This window comes from Hypanus sabinus, chromosome 1 (genome assembly GCF_030144855.1).
Source record: "Hypanus sabinus isolate sHypSab1 chromosome 1, sHypSab1.hap1, whole genome shotgun sequence".
Taxonomy (NCBI): Eukaryota; Metazoa; Chordata; class Chondrichthyes; order Myliobatiformes; family Dasyatidae; genus Hypanus; species Hypanus sabinus.
The window spans coordinates 187,309,160-187,333,335 of NC_082706.1; the positions used below are offsets into that span (position 1 = coordinate 187,309,160).

Consider the following 24,176-nt stretch of genomic DNA (forward strand, 5'->3'; position numbering starts at 1 on the left):
AAAAAATTAAAATATTAAATTTTTATTAAAGGTTTGCTTCATTATTCAAGAAATTGCTTTTTAAAGTTACCAATATAATCAATGCTTTGCTGACAAATGGAAATTTCAATATTAGCACCCTGATATATGCACCAACTTTGGAGATATGGGAATTCAGGAAATGAGGAATATCTGCGTTTGTTTAGGGAACAGAGAAATATCTCACTACAAGGCAAAGAAACAGCATCAATTACTCAGCTGCAACTGGAGATGCTGAAAATACTCTGCAGTTCAGGAAGCATCTCTGGAGTGGAAACACAAATACTGATTCAGATTGGCAGCATTTCAAGAATTCAATAAAACTCATTTCAAGTTTATGTTACAGCCAAGCTTTTATTGTAAGTGTTGACCTTCTCCAGAGCTGTGGATAGGAGTTTATCGATCTCACTCACCCAGTGAGACACCCTTTATCACAAGGTGAGAAATAGCGATGCCCAGCATTACTTGCGCAGCACTCAGCTTTGTTTTCAATTGTTAAGATAATAAACCGGTCAATGAACACATTCAGCAAGGCCTGTCCAACATCTATACCAGGAATTTTAAACTACAAGTAATGCCATTCCACGGAAGAGATTAGCAATAACTATTTCCTCACCTTTCTCAGGTTTGATCCTTGCACCAATATGATGTAATGTGTTAAATAATCTAAATCAGTGTTTTGCCAAGGCACTCTCTTCACCACCCTTAAAGGTTTTTACTGCTCAGCTGACCTGCCACTGGGTGCTTTGGGACAAAGAAGGCTGAGGAGAGATTTAATCATGATGTATAATATTATGAGAAGCTTGATAGGGAAGAGAAATTTCTCTTGAATAGATGAGAGGAACCAGCACCATGCTTGAAGTGCTAATGTGCCCCAAGCTGTCTTTAGACCTTGTGTAAGAAGCTGAGGTTAGGTTGAGCAGGACTTCAATGGCATCCACTATCACCAAGTTCAATGTTATTGCTATCGACCTAAAGCTTAGTTTGAGATAAATGCAGTGAATACAGGAGACGGTCAGATACTGTAGTGAACAGTTCAAGTAAATCCAAAATGCAATGGTAAGTAGGGATAGCGACAAAACATTGACATCATCCAGACAAAGCAGTCTATGGAATGAATGCCACCATCCACCATCCTAAACGTACCTTATTCAGGCTCAGTTATGTCATAAATGCAAATGGCTTCCACCAGAAAGACTCCAGGAAGTGAAAGAGAACATAGAAATTTTAAGAGCACCTTCATGTGATGTAATTAGAACCTGGTATTGTCCATTTGTAATTGCTCAGCTGAAGTCAAATGGTATGAAGTAATTCAAGAAGAAATCCTGCCATTGCTGATTAACCAGACTTGGGAAACTCACACTTGTTCCTCAACCAGACTTTATTTACTTGTGCACAAAGAGAAAAGCTTGGCCCCTGACACCACACTGGTCTGAAGTCTGAACAGAGAAATTACATGTTATACAGAATTGACTCGCAGTTACGGATAACAGTATGTATGTTCATGTTCTTTATTTACAAGAACAATTGCCATTCACAGCACGTGTTAAAAGTCATTATAAACTACAAGCTAACAAATAATGATACTAGCTGGTAAAGTAATTGTCCTTTAGTTAGTGTGGGTGCTCCTTGCATTCTTTGAATGCATTCTTATCTCATCTCTGTAAGCCAAAATGGCTCCAGTTCCCCATTGTGCAAATGCTCTTCAAAGGCCTTACTTGCCTTAGCTATCTGAAATCCGTCCTTGACTGGACATGATGTTAACCCTGGCCTTGCCACAACTTCCACAACCATTTCAGTGTGACTGAGCCTGATCTGGAAATTTAGTTTAACTGACTCCTACAGTGCATCCGAAGAAAGGATTAAAAAACAATGAAACCCACTGGAGACAGAGTGCTGCCTTTCTAAGCTGCATTATGAAAGGAACTATTGTAGCCTCGGTTCTTCAGCTTTACCGCGTGACAAAAAGCTTTACAAAAATATCAGTTCCAGTGGTCTTTACCAAATCATACAGTAGGGCCCAATAAATAACTCTTATACCTTTCTTTATGTTCAATACTTTCACAGAAATACTGAACAACAGACAGCATTAAACACTAATTCTGATTTGGAACAGAAATGCTCTGATATAGATGTAATACCTATATGTTTGCTGAGATGTTTTCCTAAATCTACTAGCTTTTAAATCCATAGGAAAGATTCATAAAGGAAAGATTCATAAAGGAAATATTCTGTTGTCATGATGTTTTATAATATGTTTAAATCCAAAATTTTTATGATATTGAGATGGAATACAGAATACACTCTCTCGGGCTAACACTCCTATATATTGGGATTTAATTACACTCAACCAGCTCCAAAAGGAAAGCATGCCCAAGCCAGACATTTGAGGTGGACCTTCTGCTCTAAGCACTGTCCTGTCAACATTACCACCTGGACAGAGGAAATGACTCAAACTTTGTTAAGAGACTCTAATAGTCACACTAATGTGTGGTTAACTCTGGACCACACTGCTCAAAATGGAGAAGCATGCAATGGGGTACAGATAACTTCGAATCCATTCCTTCAGAGCACTGGAAAGCCCAGTGTAAGCAATGGAAGGAGCACTGAACTACTCAAATAACTCACTCGCTCTCTTGACCTGGCTGTGGCAGCACCAGCAGATTACACACTGGCCTCATGATTCACCTCAGAACTCACAAGAGTGGAATCAAGTCACCCTCAATCCCAAGGGAAGCAGCTAAAATCACTGAGCACTGAAATAGAATATTTTATTGCTATATACTTGATAGCAATATTGCTTTGGTAGACGTTATGGTTATTACAAGCCAGAAGAAGATGACTACAGATACAAGCAAATTTAGAGAAGGATGAGTTGTTCTCCAATCTTGGCAATTCACTTGCATTGAGTTGTTCTCAAATCTTGGCAACCCAACCATCACACCGCCCGAGTCACACATTTTCCAAGTTAAGTTTAGAGTTAGTAATACAAATCTCAGAAGTATTAATGGCCATAGTGACAAAATTTGATTGTCAAGCTACGTGATATTTCTACGTTCTATGTTGTTCCATAATTTATTATTCTCTTAATCTTTGCAAATGTATTTGCTAGTGCTGCTGCATTCTGTATCTACAGACATAAATATAAATACACATAGATATATAATTACTTCACATAGTTGCATGAATAATGGAATGTTTATTCCTCACAATGGAACTTCATGTGATAATCCATTATCAATCTGAAGAACAGGTTACGCATGATTAAATGATTATTTATCAATAACAACAGATGCACATCCTTGAGCCGCAAAGATTAATGGTGGTTTGAGTATGTGTACTTAATTTAGATTGGTATAAAGCTGTTGTTTATAAGAAAGGTTGTATTAAGTATCTCACAGTGAGAGTAAGTGAACTCTTCTTCAATGCCTGCTTTTCCCACTTCATTCTCAGTTTATGTTTTCGTCAAAATCCTCATGCTTGGAAAGAACCAAAGGAGCCAGAAGGGTCCAGATGTAAAGGGAGCTACAAACCCATATGGAAGCAAACTTCATCCAAACTGCAATCCAGCTGCTTGAAATGCTCTTGAAATCAGGTCTGTGACTGAACGTAGAATATAAGAAAGTTATTACAGATTATCTTAAACTTTCCAGAAGTTGATCTGATAAATGGCTTTATTATTTATAAATGAAACCAAAGTGAATTTTTTTGTAAAAGTTAAATTTCTTTATAAACTACTGCCATGAAAGTATGCTGCACAGTAATTGGATACAAACACAGAATATGTACAACACGGTAGCGTAATGGTTAGCACAGGACTCTACAGTACCAGTGACCTGGGACCTGTTCCCACCACTGTCTATAAGGTGTTTATACCTTCTCCCCATGACTGCATAGGTTTTCTCCAAGTGCTTCGCTTTCCTCCCACAGTTCAAAGACGTAGCAGTTGGAAGGTTAATTGATCACTGTAAATTGTCCCATGATTGTGCAACCAGGATTAAGACCATAAGGCCATCCGGCACAGGAACAGAATTAGGCAATTCAGAACATCAAGTCCACTCCGTCATTCCATCATGGTTGATCCCAGATCCCACTCATCCCCATACACATGCCTTCTTGCCATATCCTTTGATGCCCTGACCGATCAGGAGACGATCAACTTCTGCCTTAAATATACCCACAGTCTCGGACTCCACTGCAGTTTGTGGCAGAGCATTCCACATATTCACTATAGGCTAACTGGCCTATAATTTCCTTTTATTTGCCTTTCTCCCTTCTTAAAGAGGAGTAACATTTGCAATCTTCCAGTTCTCTGGGACCATGCCAGATTCAAGTGATTCTTGAAAGATCATGACCAATGCATCCATTATCTCTTCAGCAACCTCTCTCAGGATTCTGGGATGTAGTCCATCTGGTCCAGGTGACTTATCCACCTTAAAACCTTTGATTTTGCCGTGTATTTTTTTCCTTTGTAATAGCAATGACACTCACTCATGCTCCATGACACTCATGGACGTCTGGCACACTGCTAGTGTCTTCTTCAGTGAAGGCAGATGCAAAATAGCCATTAGGTTTATCTGCCATTTCTTTGTCCCCCTTTCCTACCTCACTAACATTATTTTCCAGTGGTCCAATATCAACTCTCACATCCCTTTTACTTTTTATATAACTGAAGAATTTTTTGGTATCCTGCTTATATTATTGGCTAGTCTGCCCTCATATTTCATCTTTTCCCTTCTTATAGCTTTTTCAGTTACCTTTTCTTGGATTTTAAAAGCTTCTGAATCTTCCTACTTCCCACTCACTTTTGCTACATTATATACCCTTTCCTTGGCTTTTATGCAGTACATAACTTCTTTTCTCAGTCACAGTTGCCTACCCCTGCCATTTGAGAACTTCCTCTGTGGGACGTATCTATCCTGCACCTCCGAACTATTCTCAGAATAGTTGTGCCATGAGTTCATCCACCTGATTCCGAATGCTACACGCATTTAAATACAGCACCTTCTGTCCTGCATTCTTCGCCCTTTTGAAATTTGCCTTTGTGGTGCAATTTAGCTCTTTGCTCTGTCTGAATTTGTACCCAATCATTGGCTTGTCCTTCCTTACATTCCTGTTACATCCACCACCTACTTGTAAACCTGCTGGCCCATCCTCAGCTCTATCATGCTGGTTCCCATCCCACTGCCATATTATAAAATCAAGGGTTGCTGAGCAGTGCAGCTTGGAGAGCCAGGAGGACATACTCCATGCTGTATCTCAATCAGTAAATAAACAAATAAATAATGTGCCTGATATTCCAACCAAACCATTGATCGTTTTAGATTAGGGTTAAAAGACAGTAAACTGGACTTTTGGCCAAACATATTGGCTTGGCATTTCCTAAGAGGAGTGAAACACTCACATTTAATTGACACTGGAATCTTAAATTCCCATCAAAAACTTCCAGACCTGACCAGAGACTTCACAGAATACAGGGCCTTAAGATGGTAAATATCTGAATACTTGGAACCTATATGTTTAATGTTAAGAATATGCCTCAAAAGTAGAGTTTTTTTCTTACCTATGCCAATTAGTTAGTGTCATCATAACATACATAGATGCCAGGAAAAGAATGAAGTGGAAAAATGAGTAACTGTAATGAACTCCTTCCTTTTCATTGTCCTGAAATCGATGTACTTCTTCACAGCCCTCCTGGATTGATACACTTTCCAAAGATCCGGCATCTATATTATTGATGGAGTGGCCATGCCTCTGTGTGCAGCTCGACTTCCTAATGCTGACAAAACACAGTATCGATAGAATTAGTTAAGAAATCAATAGTGCTCAGTTTTAATAAGCTGTGATTGTAAAGGGCTTAGGAACTTAGAAGACTGCAGCTCTGGAAAGGAACTGAATGAATGAACTGTTTAAGCCCGCCTAACCAGCCCTATATCCCTAATCTACATGTTAGTATTTCTCTGGCCTTCCTTTAATCTTTTCCCACAGTTTTACTCACTGGACAACCTGTTGTTCATAGATGCTACTACATGTGCATTTTTCCTTTTCTATCTGTGTTTGAGTGTTCAGTTTATAGGAATCTCACATATATATTTACCTCTTCTTTCCATAAGCTTGAATACTGAAATAAAAACTCCATTGAATCTTTTCTCTTGAAAGAGAAACAACATTAGCTTTTTCAATCTTTCCTGGATATCACTGTAGTTATGTTTTGTCCAGAAATATACACAGGCACTAGTCAAGGTATCTACATTCAATAGTTATGTCACCTTCTTTTTAAACTACTCTTGGCTGTGCAGCCTAGTCCAAAATCTAAGTTGTGCACTCACCTGGTGCTAACTGAATTAACAATGTGAGATGGACTGCTATTGTCCTTTTGTTTCTATCTGTACTTTGAACTTTCAGATCAGAAAGACCTAGTTCCTGTGAGTTGCTTTCCATTTTAAATGTTGTACTTTATAGAAGCCGGAATGAGTAGAGTGTGCCCTCTCCATCAAAAATGGCTAGTGGTAAATGAACACTGGTCTACATTTTCTGCAAGACCAAAGTGGAGCAAGATTATCTAATGAGGCTGATCACTGGGTCTGGCCTCAACTGAGGAAGGTAAAGGAACTGCACAGAAGTTTAAAGGTAGAGGTGTTCACAAATACACACATATTGCCAGGAGACAATGGATCCACATAAGAATCATTTTTAAAGACCAATGGATTGTTCTTACTAAAAATACTGCTGGAGATTGCAGGATCCAACTTCAGATGCAGCTGGTGAGAATGCACTGGGAAAAATTTCAGGTTTTGGCACTCTCTCCCAGGAAGAATAATGCACCTGATTGGTACAAAGGCTAAAAGTGGCAAATTGTTAGGACAGGTTGCAGAGACTGTTGGGATTCTGAACAGGGCTAAGAATATTGCTAAGTTCTAAATACTAGAGGGACAGTAGAGCTCCAAAAACCTCAAAATAAGACTGTATCCTTTATTCTAGTTCATCATCAATGAGGGGAGAGGAGAAGTGATCTTTGTTCCATCTATAAAATATATTGACCAATAAATGTATGTCTTAGCACATAGATTTATAGTCATAGATTAATAATGATTAACAACCTGAATGTAATTTTGAGTATTAGACCACTGTGGAGTCAGAAAGCACATCTTCATAGCATAGCTTTGAGATAGTCGGAAAATTTCCCTGTAAAATGTTGTGGAGACTGGGTCAGAATTGACATTTATACACAAATCAACTGTGAAGAATTCACCGCAAAACAAACTTGAAGCATGTTCCACATTTCCTGTATCTTCCCGATATAATTAGTCTGACTTCTTAAAAATACTGGTTACATTGTGGCTTTTGTCAAAAATAATGTTGAAGACCAGTGTTGTATTACATTTGTAATAAAATACCAAAGTAACTAGTACTCATAATTACCTCAAATATAAGATGCAAATAAGAAATAAAACTAATCCGACAATGCATTGGATATCCCATTTTAATCCTCTGTCTAAGGCATTAGTTGTGATTGCAGTGTTGTTATTTAAGTCAGAGCTGGGAATTGTCTGCTCAAAGAAGCTCATTATGATGGGATTGCATTTATCATCTGAAAACAAAACACAACCAAAGGTTACACTTACTCTGAAGTAAAGTTCATCTTTTAATCAACAAAAATATCTTATGTTGGCTAATACTCCCTTGATTAATGTTTTCTATCCATAAGTACCTTTTGGTAACGTGTTCATTATGCAAAAGTTAGCTTTAAGTCCAAGGCCAAAGAAGCCAGAGAGTATTTACAATGTATTTCATTACAAATAATAGCTAACAGATTTTTTTTGTTTGTAATTAAAATTACTTGATGGTTATTCATTTGGACTTTAATTCTGACCAATCAAGAATTTCTATTGAGAGAAAGCAATTTCGTTTTGATAAGCAAACAGAAATTCAAGTGCTTTCCTTTACTCACTGTGAGAAAGATCAGAATTTTGAGATAATTCTGATAAAAATAAAATAGACTTATTTTTCCAGTCTGCCAGATAATCTTTCACTTTCAGTTACAATACATAAAGTTCATAAGGTATCCATTGTCAGTTGCTAAGCCAGTACACATTTGCAGTTAAGCAGAGAATCCAACTCTGACACACATACTGAAGTATGAAGTACTTACACACTGTTTATTAGGTTATTTTTAGTTAGTAAAATCTACCAAACTTAGCAACAGTTCGACAGCTTATGTGCAGAAGCTAAATTAGCAGAGAAGATCTACAATGGTCATATTTATTTCAGCAACTGAAATCTTAATCAAAAGATACAGTTAATTAATTAGCTCCCATAATTAGATAGTAGATTAAAAAAAAGAAACTAGTCATTTGAAAGAATATTTCAGAATATTGCTTGTTACCTTTTTAGAAAATATATTATAAATATGAATTGTATGGTACTGTGCAAAAATCTTAGGTATATATATAGTAGTACATGGAACTGTAGCAATTTTATGTATTGCACTGTACTGTTGACGCAAAAAAAAGCAACAAATTTCATGACATGCAAGCAATGATAAACCTGGTCCTGATATGGGTCTCTATTGTGGACTGAGTGGGAAGGGAGCAGGGAGAGGGGAACCATGGTTGGAAAAAGAGGATAGAGTGGGAGCACCAGAGAGACATCAATAAACCAATTGTTTGGAATCAAGTGATGTTGCCTGGTGTCTCACAGCTGGGTGTGTCTGCACCCGTGCCAACCCTTGCCCCTGGCAGTCCTTCTCTGCCACCTGTCCCACACCCGTCTTGCTGCACTCTACCCTCACCATTCTTAACATGCTTTGCTCCTGCCAGATTTACAAGCCCCGCTCCACTTTGACAAATACTGTGGTCTGCAAAGGTCTTGGGCACCCTAGTTTATATATATATATATATGTGCCTAAAATGTTTAAGATGTTTCTACAGTACTGTATTATTAATCATTTAATTACTTGTTTGTAATTTAAGTCAGGCTTCTGCTTCTGAAATTCTCAACTACTTTCTAAGTTGATGTAAACCACATAAAGACAAGAACACTTGCTGTGTTGAACAAAGAACAATACAGCACAGTACAGGCCCTTTGGCCTACAATGTTTTGCTGACCCTTAAACCCTGCCCCCTATATATCCCTCCACCTTAAATTCCTCCATATACCTGTCTAGTAGTCTCTTAAATTTCAGTAGTGTATCTGTCTCCATCACCGACTCAGGCAGTGCATTCCATGCACCAACCACTCTCTGAGTAAAAAACCTTCCTGTAATATTCCCTTTTAAGTTTCCACCCCTTACCTTAAAGCCATGTCCTCTTGTACTGAGCAGTGGTGCCCTGGGGAAGAGGCACTGGCTGTTCACTCTGTCTATTCCTCTTAATATCTTGTACACCTCTATCATGTCTCATCTCATCCTACTTCTCTCCAGAGAGTAAAGCCCTAGCTCCCTTAATCTTTGATCATAATGCACACCTTCTATACCAGGCAGCATCCTGGTAAATCTCCTCTGTACCCTTTCCAATGCTTCCACATCCTTCCTATAGTGAGGCGACCAGAACTGGACACAGTACTCCAAGTGTGGCCTAACCAGACTGAATCAACTATCAGTAGAAAGGCCATTTTTGAAAAACAAAGAATTGTAGATTAAGCTTCTTCAAGCTGAAGCACAACTTTGTCCCTTTGGAAGAAAGTGAAGAGGAAGGAGCACCAGACAGAGGTGATGGGGAGGCAAGATGATAAGGTAAGGCAGGGAAATTTTTATCATGTTTACGCTATTGATAATGCTGTTTACAACACCTTTTATAATACTTGCTGGTATTCATGTATTTATGCACGTTTTGATCTATATCTGCCCTTTAACCTGTAACATTATCTTAATGTAATTCTTATCATTGTTAAATGTTGCTGTTTTTTTTTAGTTGCATGGTGTGCCCAGATCAACACACCACAGCAAATTCCTAATGTAGACAACGTAAATGTATATGGTGAATAAAGTTGATCCGTGATACATATCTGAATGAAGGTTTGCAAAGAATGCTGCAGTTCTTTTCTATTGCACATTTTTCAACTTCCTTATCTCCAGCACAAGCAGATCCCAAGTTCACATGCCTTCCACAACCTTAAGTCCAGCTTTAATACCAGGGTGAACCTTTGCTAGAGCACATTGGATGTGGAACCAAGCAGTCCTTTACTTTCTGTTTTTTTTACATTCATACATTCAACGTGCCAGACAGTGAGAAAAAGGGACAAAGTTGTGCTTCAGCTTGAAGAAGCTTAATCTACAATTCTTTGTTTTTCAAAAAATGGTCTTTCTGCTGATAGTTGATTCAATCAACACAGCAAGTGTTCTTGTCTTTATGTGATTTACATCAGCTCAGAAAGTAGCTGAGGAGCCTTCTGTCCTCTCCTCTCAGATTCCCTCTTCTCCAGTCCTTTCCTTCACCCCCTCCCCTCTCCCAGTTTCACCTATCACCTACTACCTTACACTTATTCCTCCCCTCCTCTCACTTTCTTAATCTGACTTCTCACCTCTTTTTTCCAGTCCTGATGAAGGGTCTTGGCCCAAAATGTCGACTGTTTACTCTTTTCCATAGATGGTGCCTGGCCTGCTGGGTCCTTCCAGCAGAAACATAGAAACATAGAAAACCTACAGCACAATACAGGCTCTTCAGCCCACAAAGCCATGCCGAACATGTCCCTACCTTAGAAATTACTAGGCTTACCTGTAGCCCTCTATTTTACTAAGCTCCAGGTACCTCTCAGAAAGTCTCTTAAAATACCCTATCGTTTCCGCCTCCACCACCGTCACCGGCAGCCCATTCCACACACTCACCACTCTCAGCATAAAAAACTTACCCCTGACATCTCCTCTGTACCTATTCCCCAGCACCTTAAACCTGTGTCCTCTTGTGGCAACCATTTCAGCCCTGGGAAAAAGCCTCTGACCATCCACACAATCAATGCCCCTCATCATCTTGTATACCTCTATCAGGTCACCTCCGTTGCTCCAAGGAGAACAGGCCGAGTTCACCCAACCTAATTCATAAGGCATGCTCCCCAGTTCAGACAACATCCTTGTAAATCTCCTCTGCACCTTTTCTATGGCTTCCACATCCTTCCTGTAGTGAGGCAACCAGAACTGAGCACAGTACTCCAAGTGGGGTCTGACCAGGGTCTTATATAGCTGCAACATTACCTCTCAGCTCCTAGATTCAATTCCATGATTGATGAAGGCCAATACACCATACGCCTTCTTAACCACAGGGTCAACCTGCTCAGCTGCTTTGAGTGTCCTGTGGACTCAGACCCCAAGATCCCTCTGATCCTCCCCACTGCCAAGAGTCTTACTATTAATACTATATTCTGCCATCATATTTCACCTACCAAAATGAACCACTTCACACATATCTGGGTTGAACTCCATCTGCCATTTCTTAGCCCAGTTTTGTATCCTATCAATGTCCCACTGTAACCTCTGATAGCCCTCCACACTATACACAACACCTCCAACCTTTGTGTCATCAGTAAACTTACTAACCCATCCCTCCACTTCCTCATCCAGGTCATTTATAAAAATCATGAAGAGTAAGGATCTCAGAACAGATCCCTGAGGTACCCCACTGGTGACCAACCTCCATGCAGAATATGACTTGTCTACAAACACACTTTGCCTTCTGAGGGCAAGCCAGTTCTGGATCCACAAAGCAATGTCCCTTTGGATCCCATGGCTCCTTACTTTCTCAATTAGCTTTGCATGGGGTACCTTATCAAATGCCTTGCTGAAATCCATATACACTACATCTACTGCTCTTCCTTCATCAATGTGTTTAGTCACATCCTCAAAATCATTCAGGCTCATAAGGCACAATCTGCCCTTAACAAAGCCATGCTGACTACTCCTAATCATATTATACGTCTCCAAATGTACATAAATCCTGCCTCTCAGGATCTTCTCCATCAACTGATAGCCTCATAATTCCCCTTACTCCAATTAAACACTTCTCTAACTTGTCTGTTCCTATCTCTCTCCAATGCTATTGTAAAGGAGATAGAATTATGATAACTATCTCCAAAATGCTCTCCCACGGAGAGATCTGACACCTGACCAGGTTCATTTCCCAATACCAAATCAGGTGCATCCTCTCCTCTTGTAGGCTTATCTACATTCTGTGACAAGAAACCTTCTTGAACACATTTTGTGTGTGTTACTATTGTAAAAAGTGGTTTAAAGTGTTGCCAGGGCAATGAAGTGATGGGGGTGATAGATGGAAGTATGGGGAAGCTAACTAGAATGGTTGATCAGATTAATTGCCTGGGATTCTATATTCTAGGCAGTTACTTTATATGGGATTCCATCCCAAATTTATTTTATTTCATTCTCTCCCTTTAAACTTACTAGGTTTTGTTTCCCATCATTTATTTAAGTTCCCCTGGTTCAGTTAAACATTTATTATACCACCGTGTGATATCTAAAAAAAGTGAATTAAAAGTAGACTGGGATATTAATAACATGGCTGAAGCATAAGCATCCACCATTTAAATTGAATAATAAAATAACTTTCCAAATTACTTGCTGTAACTACATCCAAGCTCTTCGTGAAGCAGACACAGATCCCTCTGCATGTCCAGCTTCTACAAACACTTACCACGGCACTTCTCTCTCTTTTCTTTTCCTGGCACCATGGATAATTCAACATTGTGTTGAGCTCCATTTCCCAGATCTTTGTCCATTCACTGGACCTCTCTATACGCCTTTTGCAGTTTCCTCAAGCCCTCTTTCCAACTTATTTTCCGACTCATATTTGTATCAATAAATTTAGCATGCATCCCTTCAGTACTTTCATCCACAACATTTTGTATCTTCATCCAAAGTACATCTCAGAGTTTTGATAATTCTTCTAAGTTCATGAGCATACCCTTTCCCTCTCTTTTTTTGAGAAGTACAAGAAAATGCTTATTTTGAAAAGAAGCTAATGAAATAGTGATGATAGCCATTAACTCATAATTAAATCCTACATTGGTCAATACATTTTTGACTGATGATAGCTTGGTCATTGATAACTAACTGGGTAGCTTCAAAAAAGCTGATATTGAACAATTAAAACTATTTCATCATGTTGGAATGTGTTTCAGAAAAGCACCTTCTCTGAACGTCTACAGTGCTGGCAGCAGGATCTAATTTAACTGTCATGGTTGTTAACTTATGCAATATTCTTTGGTTTAATTTACTGAATAGATGCAAATAATGATGTGATTATTTTACCCAGTCAGTGCAATTTTAGATAAGCTGGTTAAGAATTTTGCAACACAATCTAAAAACTATAATTTCCTTTCAACCAGGTAATTGTTCCCGGCAGGCACAACTGCAACATAATTGCTGGATTTCCCGGCCCACATTTTTCCAGTGACTATGACTATAAAACGTGATTGGTTTCCCAGAAATCAATTTGCTATTCTACATTGCACACTATCCAATGTGCATCAATGTTTTTTTTTTATTTTAGACTATAATAACAATGCTTTATTCTTTTTTTTGTTAAGAAAGAAAGTTAAATATTACAAAGCAAAGAAGATCAGGAGGAGGATTCATGTAGAAGACATTATTTTCTTGGCATGTATAACTAACTTAAGCTATCAAAATGAGCCTTGCAGCAAAAAAATCAGGAGGATATGATAATCTTTAGAGAAAATAAGCTACTTACCTGGCTCATTTGTCATTGCTGACCAGGTAAGGTACATAATATACAGAGAGATGATGGAGGGCTGAAGGCCAGTACAAACCTGGAATTCCTACAATTGAATAAAATTCAGTGAAGACCATTATTATGTATAGGAAGCATTCTTAATTTTAACTTTCAGGATATGACAGTAAGTCAAATGACATTCTTTCAAATGTTATTGATCGCAATCTTCGCTACTCACTGCAGTCTTGTGCAATCTCTGAGTAAAAGTTGCCAAGCAAATTATCATGTAACGGTTCTCATATAACACCAAAGCATTTTAAGATATTGTTTAAACTGACTTTTGAAATGCCCCATGTAATTTAACAGCTCTGAAAAACACTTGGTATTATGAACAAATCTAAAACATAAAAGTTAGACTAAAGGAGATCCCTGGCAGCTGCTCAATGCAACACTTAATCTACTTAGCTACAATTGATACGAATGACATTCTTGTGAAGTCAACAAATAAACACCTCTTTTTGCCACTTCCCTGCCCATTTTCCATTTAAGTTGCTGTGAATATCTTTGTCTTCCCCCCTTTTCGTCCATGTACTATGTAAGATGATCACAAGCCTTTCTCGTCATACTGTCTTCGTTGTAGTCCCCCTGACTCTTTCTCTCACTCATCTTGTTATCTGTAGCTGTGCAACTGATTGGGTACAGTTATTCCACCAGCCCCATGAGTGTGAGGCAATAACTGTGTTAGAAGCATACAAAATTACGAGAGGCACATATATGGTGGAGGGTCATAGAGTTATAGAACACTGCCGCACAGAACCAGGCCCTTTGACCCATCTATTCTGTGCTAAATCATTTAAACTCCCTAATCCCATCCACCTACTCCCAGACCATAGTCTTCGATAGCCCTCCCATCCATATACCCATCTGAACTTCTCTTTAATTTTGAAATCAAAGTCGTATCCACCACTTCCACTAACAGGTCGTTCCACACTTTCACCACCATCTGAATGAAGATGTTCCCATCATGTTCCCCTCAATCATTTCAACTTTCACCCTTAACCCATGACCTCTAGTTGTCTCACCCAATCTCAGTAGGATAATCCTGTTTGCATTTACTCTAACTATATCCCTCATAATTTCATCAAATCTCCCCTCAGTCTTCTACATTCCAGGGAATAAAGACCTAACCTATTTAATCATTCCTTATAACTCAGATGCTCCATTCAGACTCTGTTTTCCAAAGGTGGAAATATCAAATCCTGGAGCCTATTGAGGGGATACAAGCAGAGCACTTCTAACCTTTTGTCATAGGATTTCCTTTAATCCTTCTCTAAGCATCTTCTAACATATTTCACCTTACAAAAAACAAGGTACTCCACTTGAAGTTTAACTAAAGGCCATTTAGAATTGAAACATAACAACTTCACTTTGGTGTTCAAACCCCTAGCAATAAATTCTGTGAGCCTTCCCTACTTGCATGCTAGATTTCTTTGAATTATGCACTAGTTTTTTTTTTGTGAGGGAGGAGAGGTTTGGGGATCAATATTCTTGTTGTGTTTTATGTGTGGAGGAGAGGATTTGGTGGGGAGATTGATGAATTTCTTGCCTTTCTTTTTCTGTGCAAAGGGGGTGTTTTGATGTTTCTCTTTGAACGACTTCCACATTTTTTTCTTTGTTTCGCGGCTCTCTGGAGAAGATGAATCTCAGAGTTGTATACTGCATACATTCTTTAATACTTAATGAACCATTGAACCTCTTTAACACATCCAAGACATCATAATATCCATCCTCTGTGATCCCTCACCATGTATATAAAATGCTTCTGTTTTCTTTTTCCTGAACAATTTCATGTTTTCCCAAATCAAACTAAAGGGGAGAGGATGTGAACAGCTATAGTCACAAAGAAGCAATGTTTTGAAAATGAGATAGAAAATACACAGAAGGGAATGTACACACCTGGACAGAGGGACTGGAGTGTTGGATCAAGGCACAGACAAAGATAGGACTGGGTCTGAGAAGACTTGGTAGGATCAAGGCACAGACAAAGATAGGACTGGGTCTGAGAAGACTTTCTGCTCTGAATCACTCTAACAGAAAGAGGGAGAATGTGGGCTGAAAGAGCTCCTAACTAGTAGGCAAATAAGCTTGAAGGTACAAGAATGAGTTAGGGAGATCATGAATTAGGCAAGTGGTCTTCGAAGTAAATGGGTCAGATAAGCCAGGCTGGGCTGACAAGAAGATTGGAAGAGGTTATAGGAAGTTGAAAATCTATGGAATGCTACAAACCATCACCAGATTGGTTTCAATCCCAACTGCACACTTGACTGATCCTTTCAGGCTGTTCTGAAAAATGAACTAAGATGTGTGCATTGGAAGTTAAAGTGGAGCTGTGGGCAGAGTCTGGTAAAATGGTCAATCTCTACTTACATTTAGTAAGAAGTAAGCCCTTTTAAGTTTTTAGATTTTGGTATTTTCATCCTGAGAACCCTGAAAAACTCTGAGGGTAGACTTGATTAATAACAACATTACCCAAACCTATTCCTACTTTAGGATTTAATGATCAGGTCTGCCACTTTCCACCAGAGCAGGTAAAAATGAGGGCAAATGAGCAGCCATGATGATGAATACTGCATTTATTTTATTCCATATAAAAAGAACTATCAGAGAAAAAAATCACACACACAGGATATGATTTTAATAGTTTCCATTAAATGTTTTGTAATTATTTAATATTCGAGTGTATCTATAAAATGCTGTCAGAGGAAGTGGTGGAGAATGGTGTAACAACAGCATTTAGGAGGTAGCGAGGCAGGTACATGAATAGTCAAGGTAGAGAAGCTTATGTCCCTAATGCGGGCAAGTGGAATTAGTGTAGATGGCTACATTGCTCAGTGTGGAGATGATAGGGCAAAGGGCCAAAAGTTGTACAGCTCTAGAACTCCGAGTGAATTTTCTCACCTTATTGGATCTTACATGATTCTAACATGCCTGCCATGTCAGAATTAGCATGGAGCAGAGGAGCAGTGCAAGATGAGTGATAATGCTTCTGGGATAAGGAGCACACACCTATGTACTCTGCTTTTGGTTGCTCAGTGGCTGAGTCCCTGCCAAAGAATTCCATCAGTTGATAAAGCTGCCAGGCTAAATATAGAAAGCACAGAATGTAGTACACACACAATCCATAGTGCATTGCACCACAGTGGTGAATGGTGCAAGGGCATTATCATCCCTTTTCACTTTGTGACTGGGCAAGATGCAAGCGCAGATAGACTCATTGACCTCCCTGATGCACCAGCATCAAAAAAGTGTCTGCAGCATAACTGAAGGTTCAAAGTTTGTAAGAAATTTATGATCTAATTATGTATACTTCACCATATACTAACTTGAGATTTTTTTTGCAGGCATTTACAGGAAAATAAAGAAATATAATGGGACTTAAAGAAAACTAGACAAACAACCAATGTGCAAAAGAAGACAACTTGTGCAAATAATAAAAAGTAAAATGGAGGACAGAAATTGTAGAGCCCTTGAAAGTGAGTCTGTATGTTGTGGAAGCAATTCAGAGTTGAAGCAAGTGAAGTTATTCGCTTTGGTGTAAAAGGGTGATAACTGTTCCTGAACCTGGTGTGTGGGAACTAAGGCTCCTGCACCCCCTGCCTGATGGTTGAAATAAAAAGAAAGCATGGCCCGGATGGTGGGGGTCTTTGATGATGGATGCTGCTTTCTTGTGGCAGCACTTCATGTAAACATGGTCGAAGGCGCGGAGGGCTTTGTCTCTGGGCTACGTCCACCGCTTTCGGTAGACTTTTGCAAATATTCTGCTTTAAAACAGCAACGTTAAATTTCAAATCAATATTGCTGCACATGGAATCATTCAAGTGGTTTTATTACGTTGTTCTCTGTTTATCATAAAACTGAATTTTCTCTGAAATAAAGACACCGTTTTGTGATTTTTACCTTGTGCACAGTAAGGTACTTACAAACAGTTATTAAGTAAATCAGCAGTTAGCTGTTTTTGTTGGCAACCTTCAAGAGAGAAAGTCACTCTGGAGACATCATCTGAATTCCTTTGGCGTTATGGATTATTTACTTATTGATTGATTGAGATACAGTACAAAATAGGGCCTTCCAGCTCTTCGAGTTGCGCCACCCGCAATTCCCTGAATTAACCCTAGCCTAATCACGGGACAACTTACAATGACAAATTACGTCCAATATGTCTTTGGACTATAGGAGGAAACCGGAACAACAGAGAAAACACATGTATTCCATGGAGAGGACGAAAAGACTCCTTACAGATGAGGCTGGAATTGAACTCTGAACTCCGACGCACTGTGGTGTAATAGTGCCATGCTAACTGCTAAGCTATACCATGACGCCCAACCTTTATATCTACTCAAACAGAGCAGCATTACTTTAAATTAACAGATAAAGAAAATGTCTCTCATAATGCAACACTCCCATGCTGAAGTTTCAACCATGGTTTACACGTACATTCCTGGATTAGGAAATGGATCAAAAACTATCGCACCAAGCAAGGTGTAACCTATTCATCCTTCACTGCTCACAAGGAATGCAACTTAGCAGTGGGTGATGTTTCAAAATTTGGTTACATTATGTAACATGAACAGCAGACAACAACTTTGCATCACAATGACAACTAAATATTAAATAAGAAGAAAGGACCTGTTTAAGCTGTATGATGGGTGAACCTCTGATTTTGCACGTGTGTTAATGCAACTTGTCCATTTTACTTCTTTCACTACTGGAAGCTAGCCACTGTTTCTGTTTTAGAAAAAAAAATACTTAATGATGGAAATTAAAATCAGGGAACTGGAAAAAAGGGATTAAGTATAAAAACAATGCACACAAAATGCTGGAAGAACTCAGCAGGTCAGGCAGCATCAATGGGAGTAATAAATAGTTGATTCCCTTCAAAAAGATGAATAATTTCTGATCCTCTGCCTGGAATGTCGACTCTCAACCACATTCTCTTGCCTTTGACACTCTGACAAACCAGGAACCGATCAACCTCTGTTTTAAATATTCTCAGTGACTTAGCCTCCACAGCTGTCCATGTGAATGAATTCCACAGGTCACCACCCTCCAGCAAAAGAAATTCTTCCTCTTCTCTGTTCTAAATGGATGTCCTTCTATTCTGAGGCTGTGCCCTCTGGTCCTAGTCTCCTCCTTTACAGAACACATCTTCTCCACAACCACTTTATTTACACCTTTCAATAGTCGATATATTTCAATGAGTCTCCCCCTCATTCTTCTCAACTCTAGCGAGTACAGTCCCAGTGCCATGAAACCATATGTTAGTGATTTCATTTCAGGAAGCATTCTCGTGAACCTCTTCCGGACACTCTCCAATGCCAGCAAAACTTTTCTTAGATAAGGAGCCCAAAACTGCTCAAAATACTCCAGGTGTGATCTGACCAATGCTTTATAAAGCCTAGGTATTATATCCTAGTTCTGCATTCTAGTCCACACAAAATTAATTTCATTTGCCTTCCTTACCACCGACTTAACCTGCAAAACATTTTGGAAATCCTGAACAAGGACTCCCAAGTCCTTTTGCACCTGCTTGTGCGTGGGAGATTCTAATGCTTTTCTGTTGTTCATTCTTTGGGGTTCTCTTCGCTTCTTTTGTGGATGTCTATGAAGAGTAAGAATTTCAGGTTGTACACTCTATACATTCTCTGATATTAAAATTTGAACCTCTGATTTTTGAGTTTCCTCATCATCTAGAAAATAATCCATGGTTTTTTCCTTCTACCAAACTGCTTCACCATGCCCTTCCTTACAGAGAAACACAGAAACATAGAAAACCTACAGCACAATACAGGCCCTTCAGCCCATAATGCTGTGCTGAACATGTCCTTACCTTAGAAATTACCTGGAGTTACCCATAGCCCTCTATTTTTCTAAGCTCCATGTACCTGTCCAGGAGTCTCTTAAAAGACCCTATCGTATCCGCCTCCACCACTGTCGCTGGCAGCCTATTCCATCCACGCACTGTAAAAAATTTACCCCTGACATCTCCTCTGTATCTACCTCCAAGCACCTTAAAACTGTGCCCTCTCGTGTTAGCCATTTCAGCCCTGGGAAAAAGCCTCTGACTATCCACACAATCAATGCCTCTCATCATTTTATACACCTCTATCAGGTCACCTCACATCCTCCATTGCTCCAAGGAGAAAAGGCCAAGTTCACTCAATTTATTCTCATAAGGCATGCTCCCCAATCCAGGCAACATCCTTGTAAATCTCCTCTGCACTCTTTCTGTGGCTTCCACATCCTACACAATACTCCATCTGCCGCCTCTTTGTCCATTCTCTCAATCTGTCTGAGTCCTTCTGCAGACACCCGGCCTCCTCAACACCACCTGCCCCTCCATCTATCTTCATATCGCCTGCTACCTTGGCCAGTTCCTCCATATAACGTAAAAAGAAGCAGTCCCAACATCGACCCCTGTGGCTCACCAACCAACACTGGCAGCCAACCATAAAAGGCTTCCTTTATTACCACTCCTCCAATTCCAATCCTCCACCTTTCCACTAATTTTTGTTATATTATATGCCCTCTCTTTTGCCATCCTTTGTCAGCCACAGTTGCCTTATCCACCTTTTAGAATAATTCTACATCTTTGGGATGCATCTATCTTACTCCTTCGAGTTGTTCCAGAAACTCCAGCCATTGCTATTCTGCCATCATCCCTGCTAATGTCACCTTCCAATCAACTTTGGCCAGCTTCTCTTCATGCCTCTGTAATTCCCTTTACTGCACTGTAATACAAATATATTCAATTTTAGCTTCCCCTTCTCAAACTTCAGGGTGAATTCTGTTATATTGAAATTACTGTCTCCTAAGGGCTCATTTACCTTATGTTCCCTAATCAAATCTGCGTCATTACCTAACACTCAATCCAGAACTGCTGCTCCCTTGGTGGGCTCAACCACAAGCTGTTCTAAAAAGCCATCTCGCAGGTATTCTATAAATTCCCTTCCTTGGGATCCAGCATCAACCTGATTTCCTCATTCTACCTGCAAATTGAAATACCCCACATCCATTGCAACATTATACCCTTCTTACATGCATTTTTTTAATCTCCCATTGTAATTTGTAGCCTACACCTTGGCCACTGTTCGGATGCCTGTATATAACTCCCATCAGATTCTTTTTACGTTTGCAGTTTCTTGAAGTTTACATCTTCTGATCCTGTGTCATCTCTTTCTAAGAATTTGATTTCAAAGCCACCCACCCCCTCAGCCTACAACCTGTCCTTTCAATACAATGTATATCCTTGGATGTTGAGCTCCCAACTATGATCTCCTTTCAAGCATGAGTCAGCGATGCCCACAACATCATATCATCAATCTCTAACTGTGCTACAAGATCCTTTATCTTATTCTGTATGCTGTGTGCATTCAAATATAACACCTTCAGTCCTGTATTCATCACCCTTTTCAATTTTGGCCCACTGTTACACTTTAACGCATTCCACTGACTACAAACTTGCCCTATCTTTCCTCACAGTCTTACTACACACTGCAACTAGTTGTACTGTAAACCAACTGCCCCACTCTCAGCACTATCACACTGGTTCCCACCCATCTGCCAAATGAGTTTAAACCCTCCTCAACGGCTCTAGCAAACAAGGAACTTGATTCCCCTCAGGTCATGTGCACCGCATCCTTTTTGTACAGGTCATACCTTCCCCAGAAGAGATCAGCGATCCAGAAATCTGAACCCCTGCCCCCTGCACCAATTCTTCAGCTATGCACTCATCTGCCAAATCATCTTATTCTTACCCTCAGAGGCATATTTTCAAAATTATGTTTGTGCACAAGTTTTCAGAAATCCTATTGTATTTCTTTCCTTCCTGTAAATGCCTGCAAGGTAGTAAATGGTAACAAATATGTAATTTGATAATAAATTTACTTTGAAATTTTAAACCTGTTCAGATGCACAAGTAGTTATCTAGCATGACGAGTTCCAGTCTGTGGCCATGTAAGTATAGCAGGAAAGCAAACTACTTTAAAACAGGTGTCATTTTTGCTCCTTAGATACCATGACACATCACTTCATAAGATCACCCATTCAGTGTTGTGTTCAGTGCATAATAACTTCTGTCGTTTGGATTTATAAAGTGCTTTGGACTCTGTACAGAGGCTGAAACACATGAAGTGTTAAGTCTTCCACTTCCAAAGACTTTATGATGCCACAGTGCTCACAGATCTGTGTGTAGAGTTCAGCTTAATCCACTCCACTGAAGGAACAATCGAGGAAGCCACTGCTTCTGAAACAAATAAGATCAAGGCAAACTACAAATAGAGCATGGGCCATAACAATCCAGAGGTTCGAGATTAAGATGACTACCATAACAGCCAGCAGAACAGTCCAGGCATGTCTGCAGAAGATCTCAGAACTGTTTCAGCAGTGGCTTTGGTAAACAACTCATGGACTCACTGCTTCTTGTAGATTTGTGAAAGGAATACGGTTCCACAAACATTCTTGAAGGGTAGGTTCTGCGGATGCCTGAAGGGTAGGTTCTGCGGATGCCTTCACCCTCAAAGCAGCCGTGCGTAACTGCCCTCCCTCGACATCTGATCTGCAGATCCAGGTCGTGCAGCATTACAGTGATCCGAGGCAATATGTGGAAATTACAATGGTCCTCACTCAGCATCGCTGTGGTCAATGGTGCCAGCCTTCTATAGCAGCAAGTGGGCTTCTTAATATTCTCAGGAGACAGCAGGGTGATTGTCAGATTTGTTTGTGGCCCTTTAGAACACTTCGCTTTGAGGTAATGAGCCCTTCACATGCCTGTGTAAGAGGCCAATGCTTCACATGGTAGAAGAATCCCGTGTTTTCTTTAAGTACTCTGTGCATATCGTGTGTGTGCTCCATCTGCCGAACTTGACAGCAAGATGCTGCTTACATCGCCTGAACTTATGATTATTGTGCTTTCACAATTTATTCTAACATCAATTTTCTGTTGCACAGCCGAAGAAAGGGTCTCCTACCCAATCCAAGCTACAGCCTCATACTTTAAGATCTTTGTGGTTCTCCCATCTGTTGCTATAGAAGCTATCTATGAGAAAATATATCAAATTTTATTATAAAGATTTTCAAGATATTTTCCTTTTTGCTGGAAATTAATTGAAGGAGTCATAATCATGTCATCTTTTTTTCTACAGAAAGCATAGTATTATTTTTATTCCATCAGTAAGACTGGGAATGCAGCATTTATTACTCATCCCTAGTTGCCTTGAAGGTATAAACTGCCAACCATACTGTCTGCAATTGGACTGACATGCAAGTGAGACAGCACGGGGAAAGGATGGTCCCTACCCTGAAGGCACTAGTGAATTAGATGCTTTAATGGCGTTTCTCAGTCAGAAATTTTACCAACTGTATTGAAACATCAATCATATAATTTAGCGAAGCTGGAAATGATCCCATGAACCTTGCTCATTTCATTGGCAAGATACCATAATCAACAGGCTATCAAACAAATCCTGCTGAAAATACCTAGGTCACCATCCTCATAATCATTACTTTCCTTATATTCAGGTAAGAAATCAACTATTAAGGAGCAAAAACTTTGTTTTAATTTATAAATTATTCTCTCATCTTTCTATCTATTAATCATCATACCAATTCTTGAACAAAGAAAAATCTTAAAGAAATCCATTTAAAATATGCAATATTTTCAGAAATAAAGCTTGTGTTAATTACTGATGTCCTGTATTCATTTTAAAATACAGCCATGTAAAAAGACATCATGAGATCAATACATATAATGTGCTTACCTGAATCTTTGGATGAACTGATATTAAAGAAGCTACAACACAAATAAGTGTGTTGAAGCTAATAACAAATTTATTTTCAATACAGCCATCTACTGCAGTGTAAAACATGTAGCAGAGGACTGCAGTGGTTAATGACAAAACGTAGTTAAGACAGGTAACTGATAGAAGTGCTGAAAAGACAGAACACAGAATAATGCGATTAAAATGTTACGATGACAACACCAATAACTTCAGAACAAAGTCTTTAAATCACAGATTATTATGCAGAAGATATAAATGCCACTTTGTACTATTCATTAGAAAGGATGACAAAGCACAAACTAAAAGTGCACTTTAATAAAGTGCTGAAATATTGCCCAATCTTGAAGACCTTGTCTGGTAATTGTATGTTTTATCCTGCTGCCAGCTCCTCTCAGCTATTCTCGAAACTAATTGGGTTTTCACGACACATAAGCATTTTTTTTCCTTCCCTTTTTATTCTCAATTTTCTGACTGAATTCATTCACTTGTGCAGAGATGCTTGATTTCCAGGTGTGTGCCCCGCAAAGCTGGGCTTTAGCTGATCCATTCCGGTTTGAACTATTTAGCTTTGTATGGGCTGGTGTTTAAATCCTTTAACACATCAAGCTCAATTTCAACAGCAAAAGCAACCAGCTCCATGTGGGGA

General features: G+C 39.3%; 1 protein-coding gene across 1 annotated transcript in view; it reads right to left on the bottom strand.

Moving 5' to 3' along the window:
• Nucleotides 1-1,398: 1,398 nt before the first annotated feature.
• The window catches only part of LOC132401314 (serine incorporator 1-like), an 87,218-nt gene continuing 64,440 nt past the window's right edge, over nucleotides 1,399-24,176 (bottom strand). The window contains exons 6-10 of the mRNA XM_059983448.1: nucleotides 23,510-23,679; nucleotides 13,713-13,800; nucleotides 7,441-7,609; nucleotides 5,582-5,797; nucleotides 1,399-3,621 (exon numbers count right to left, since the gene is read on the bottom strand). Of these exons, the coding sequence (XP_059839431.1) occupies nucleotides 3,468-3,621; nucleotides 5,582-5,797; nucleotides 7,441-7,609; nucleotides 13,713-13,800; nucleotides 23,510-23,679 (797 nt within the window). The 3' untranslated portion in view covers nucleotides 1,399-3,467. The remainder of the gene's footprint in view (nucleotides 3,622-5,581; nucleotides 5,798-7,440; nucleotides 7,610-13,712; nucleotides 13,801-23,509; nucleotides 23,680-24,176) is intronic.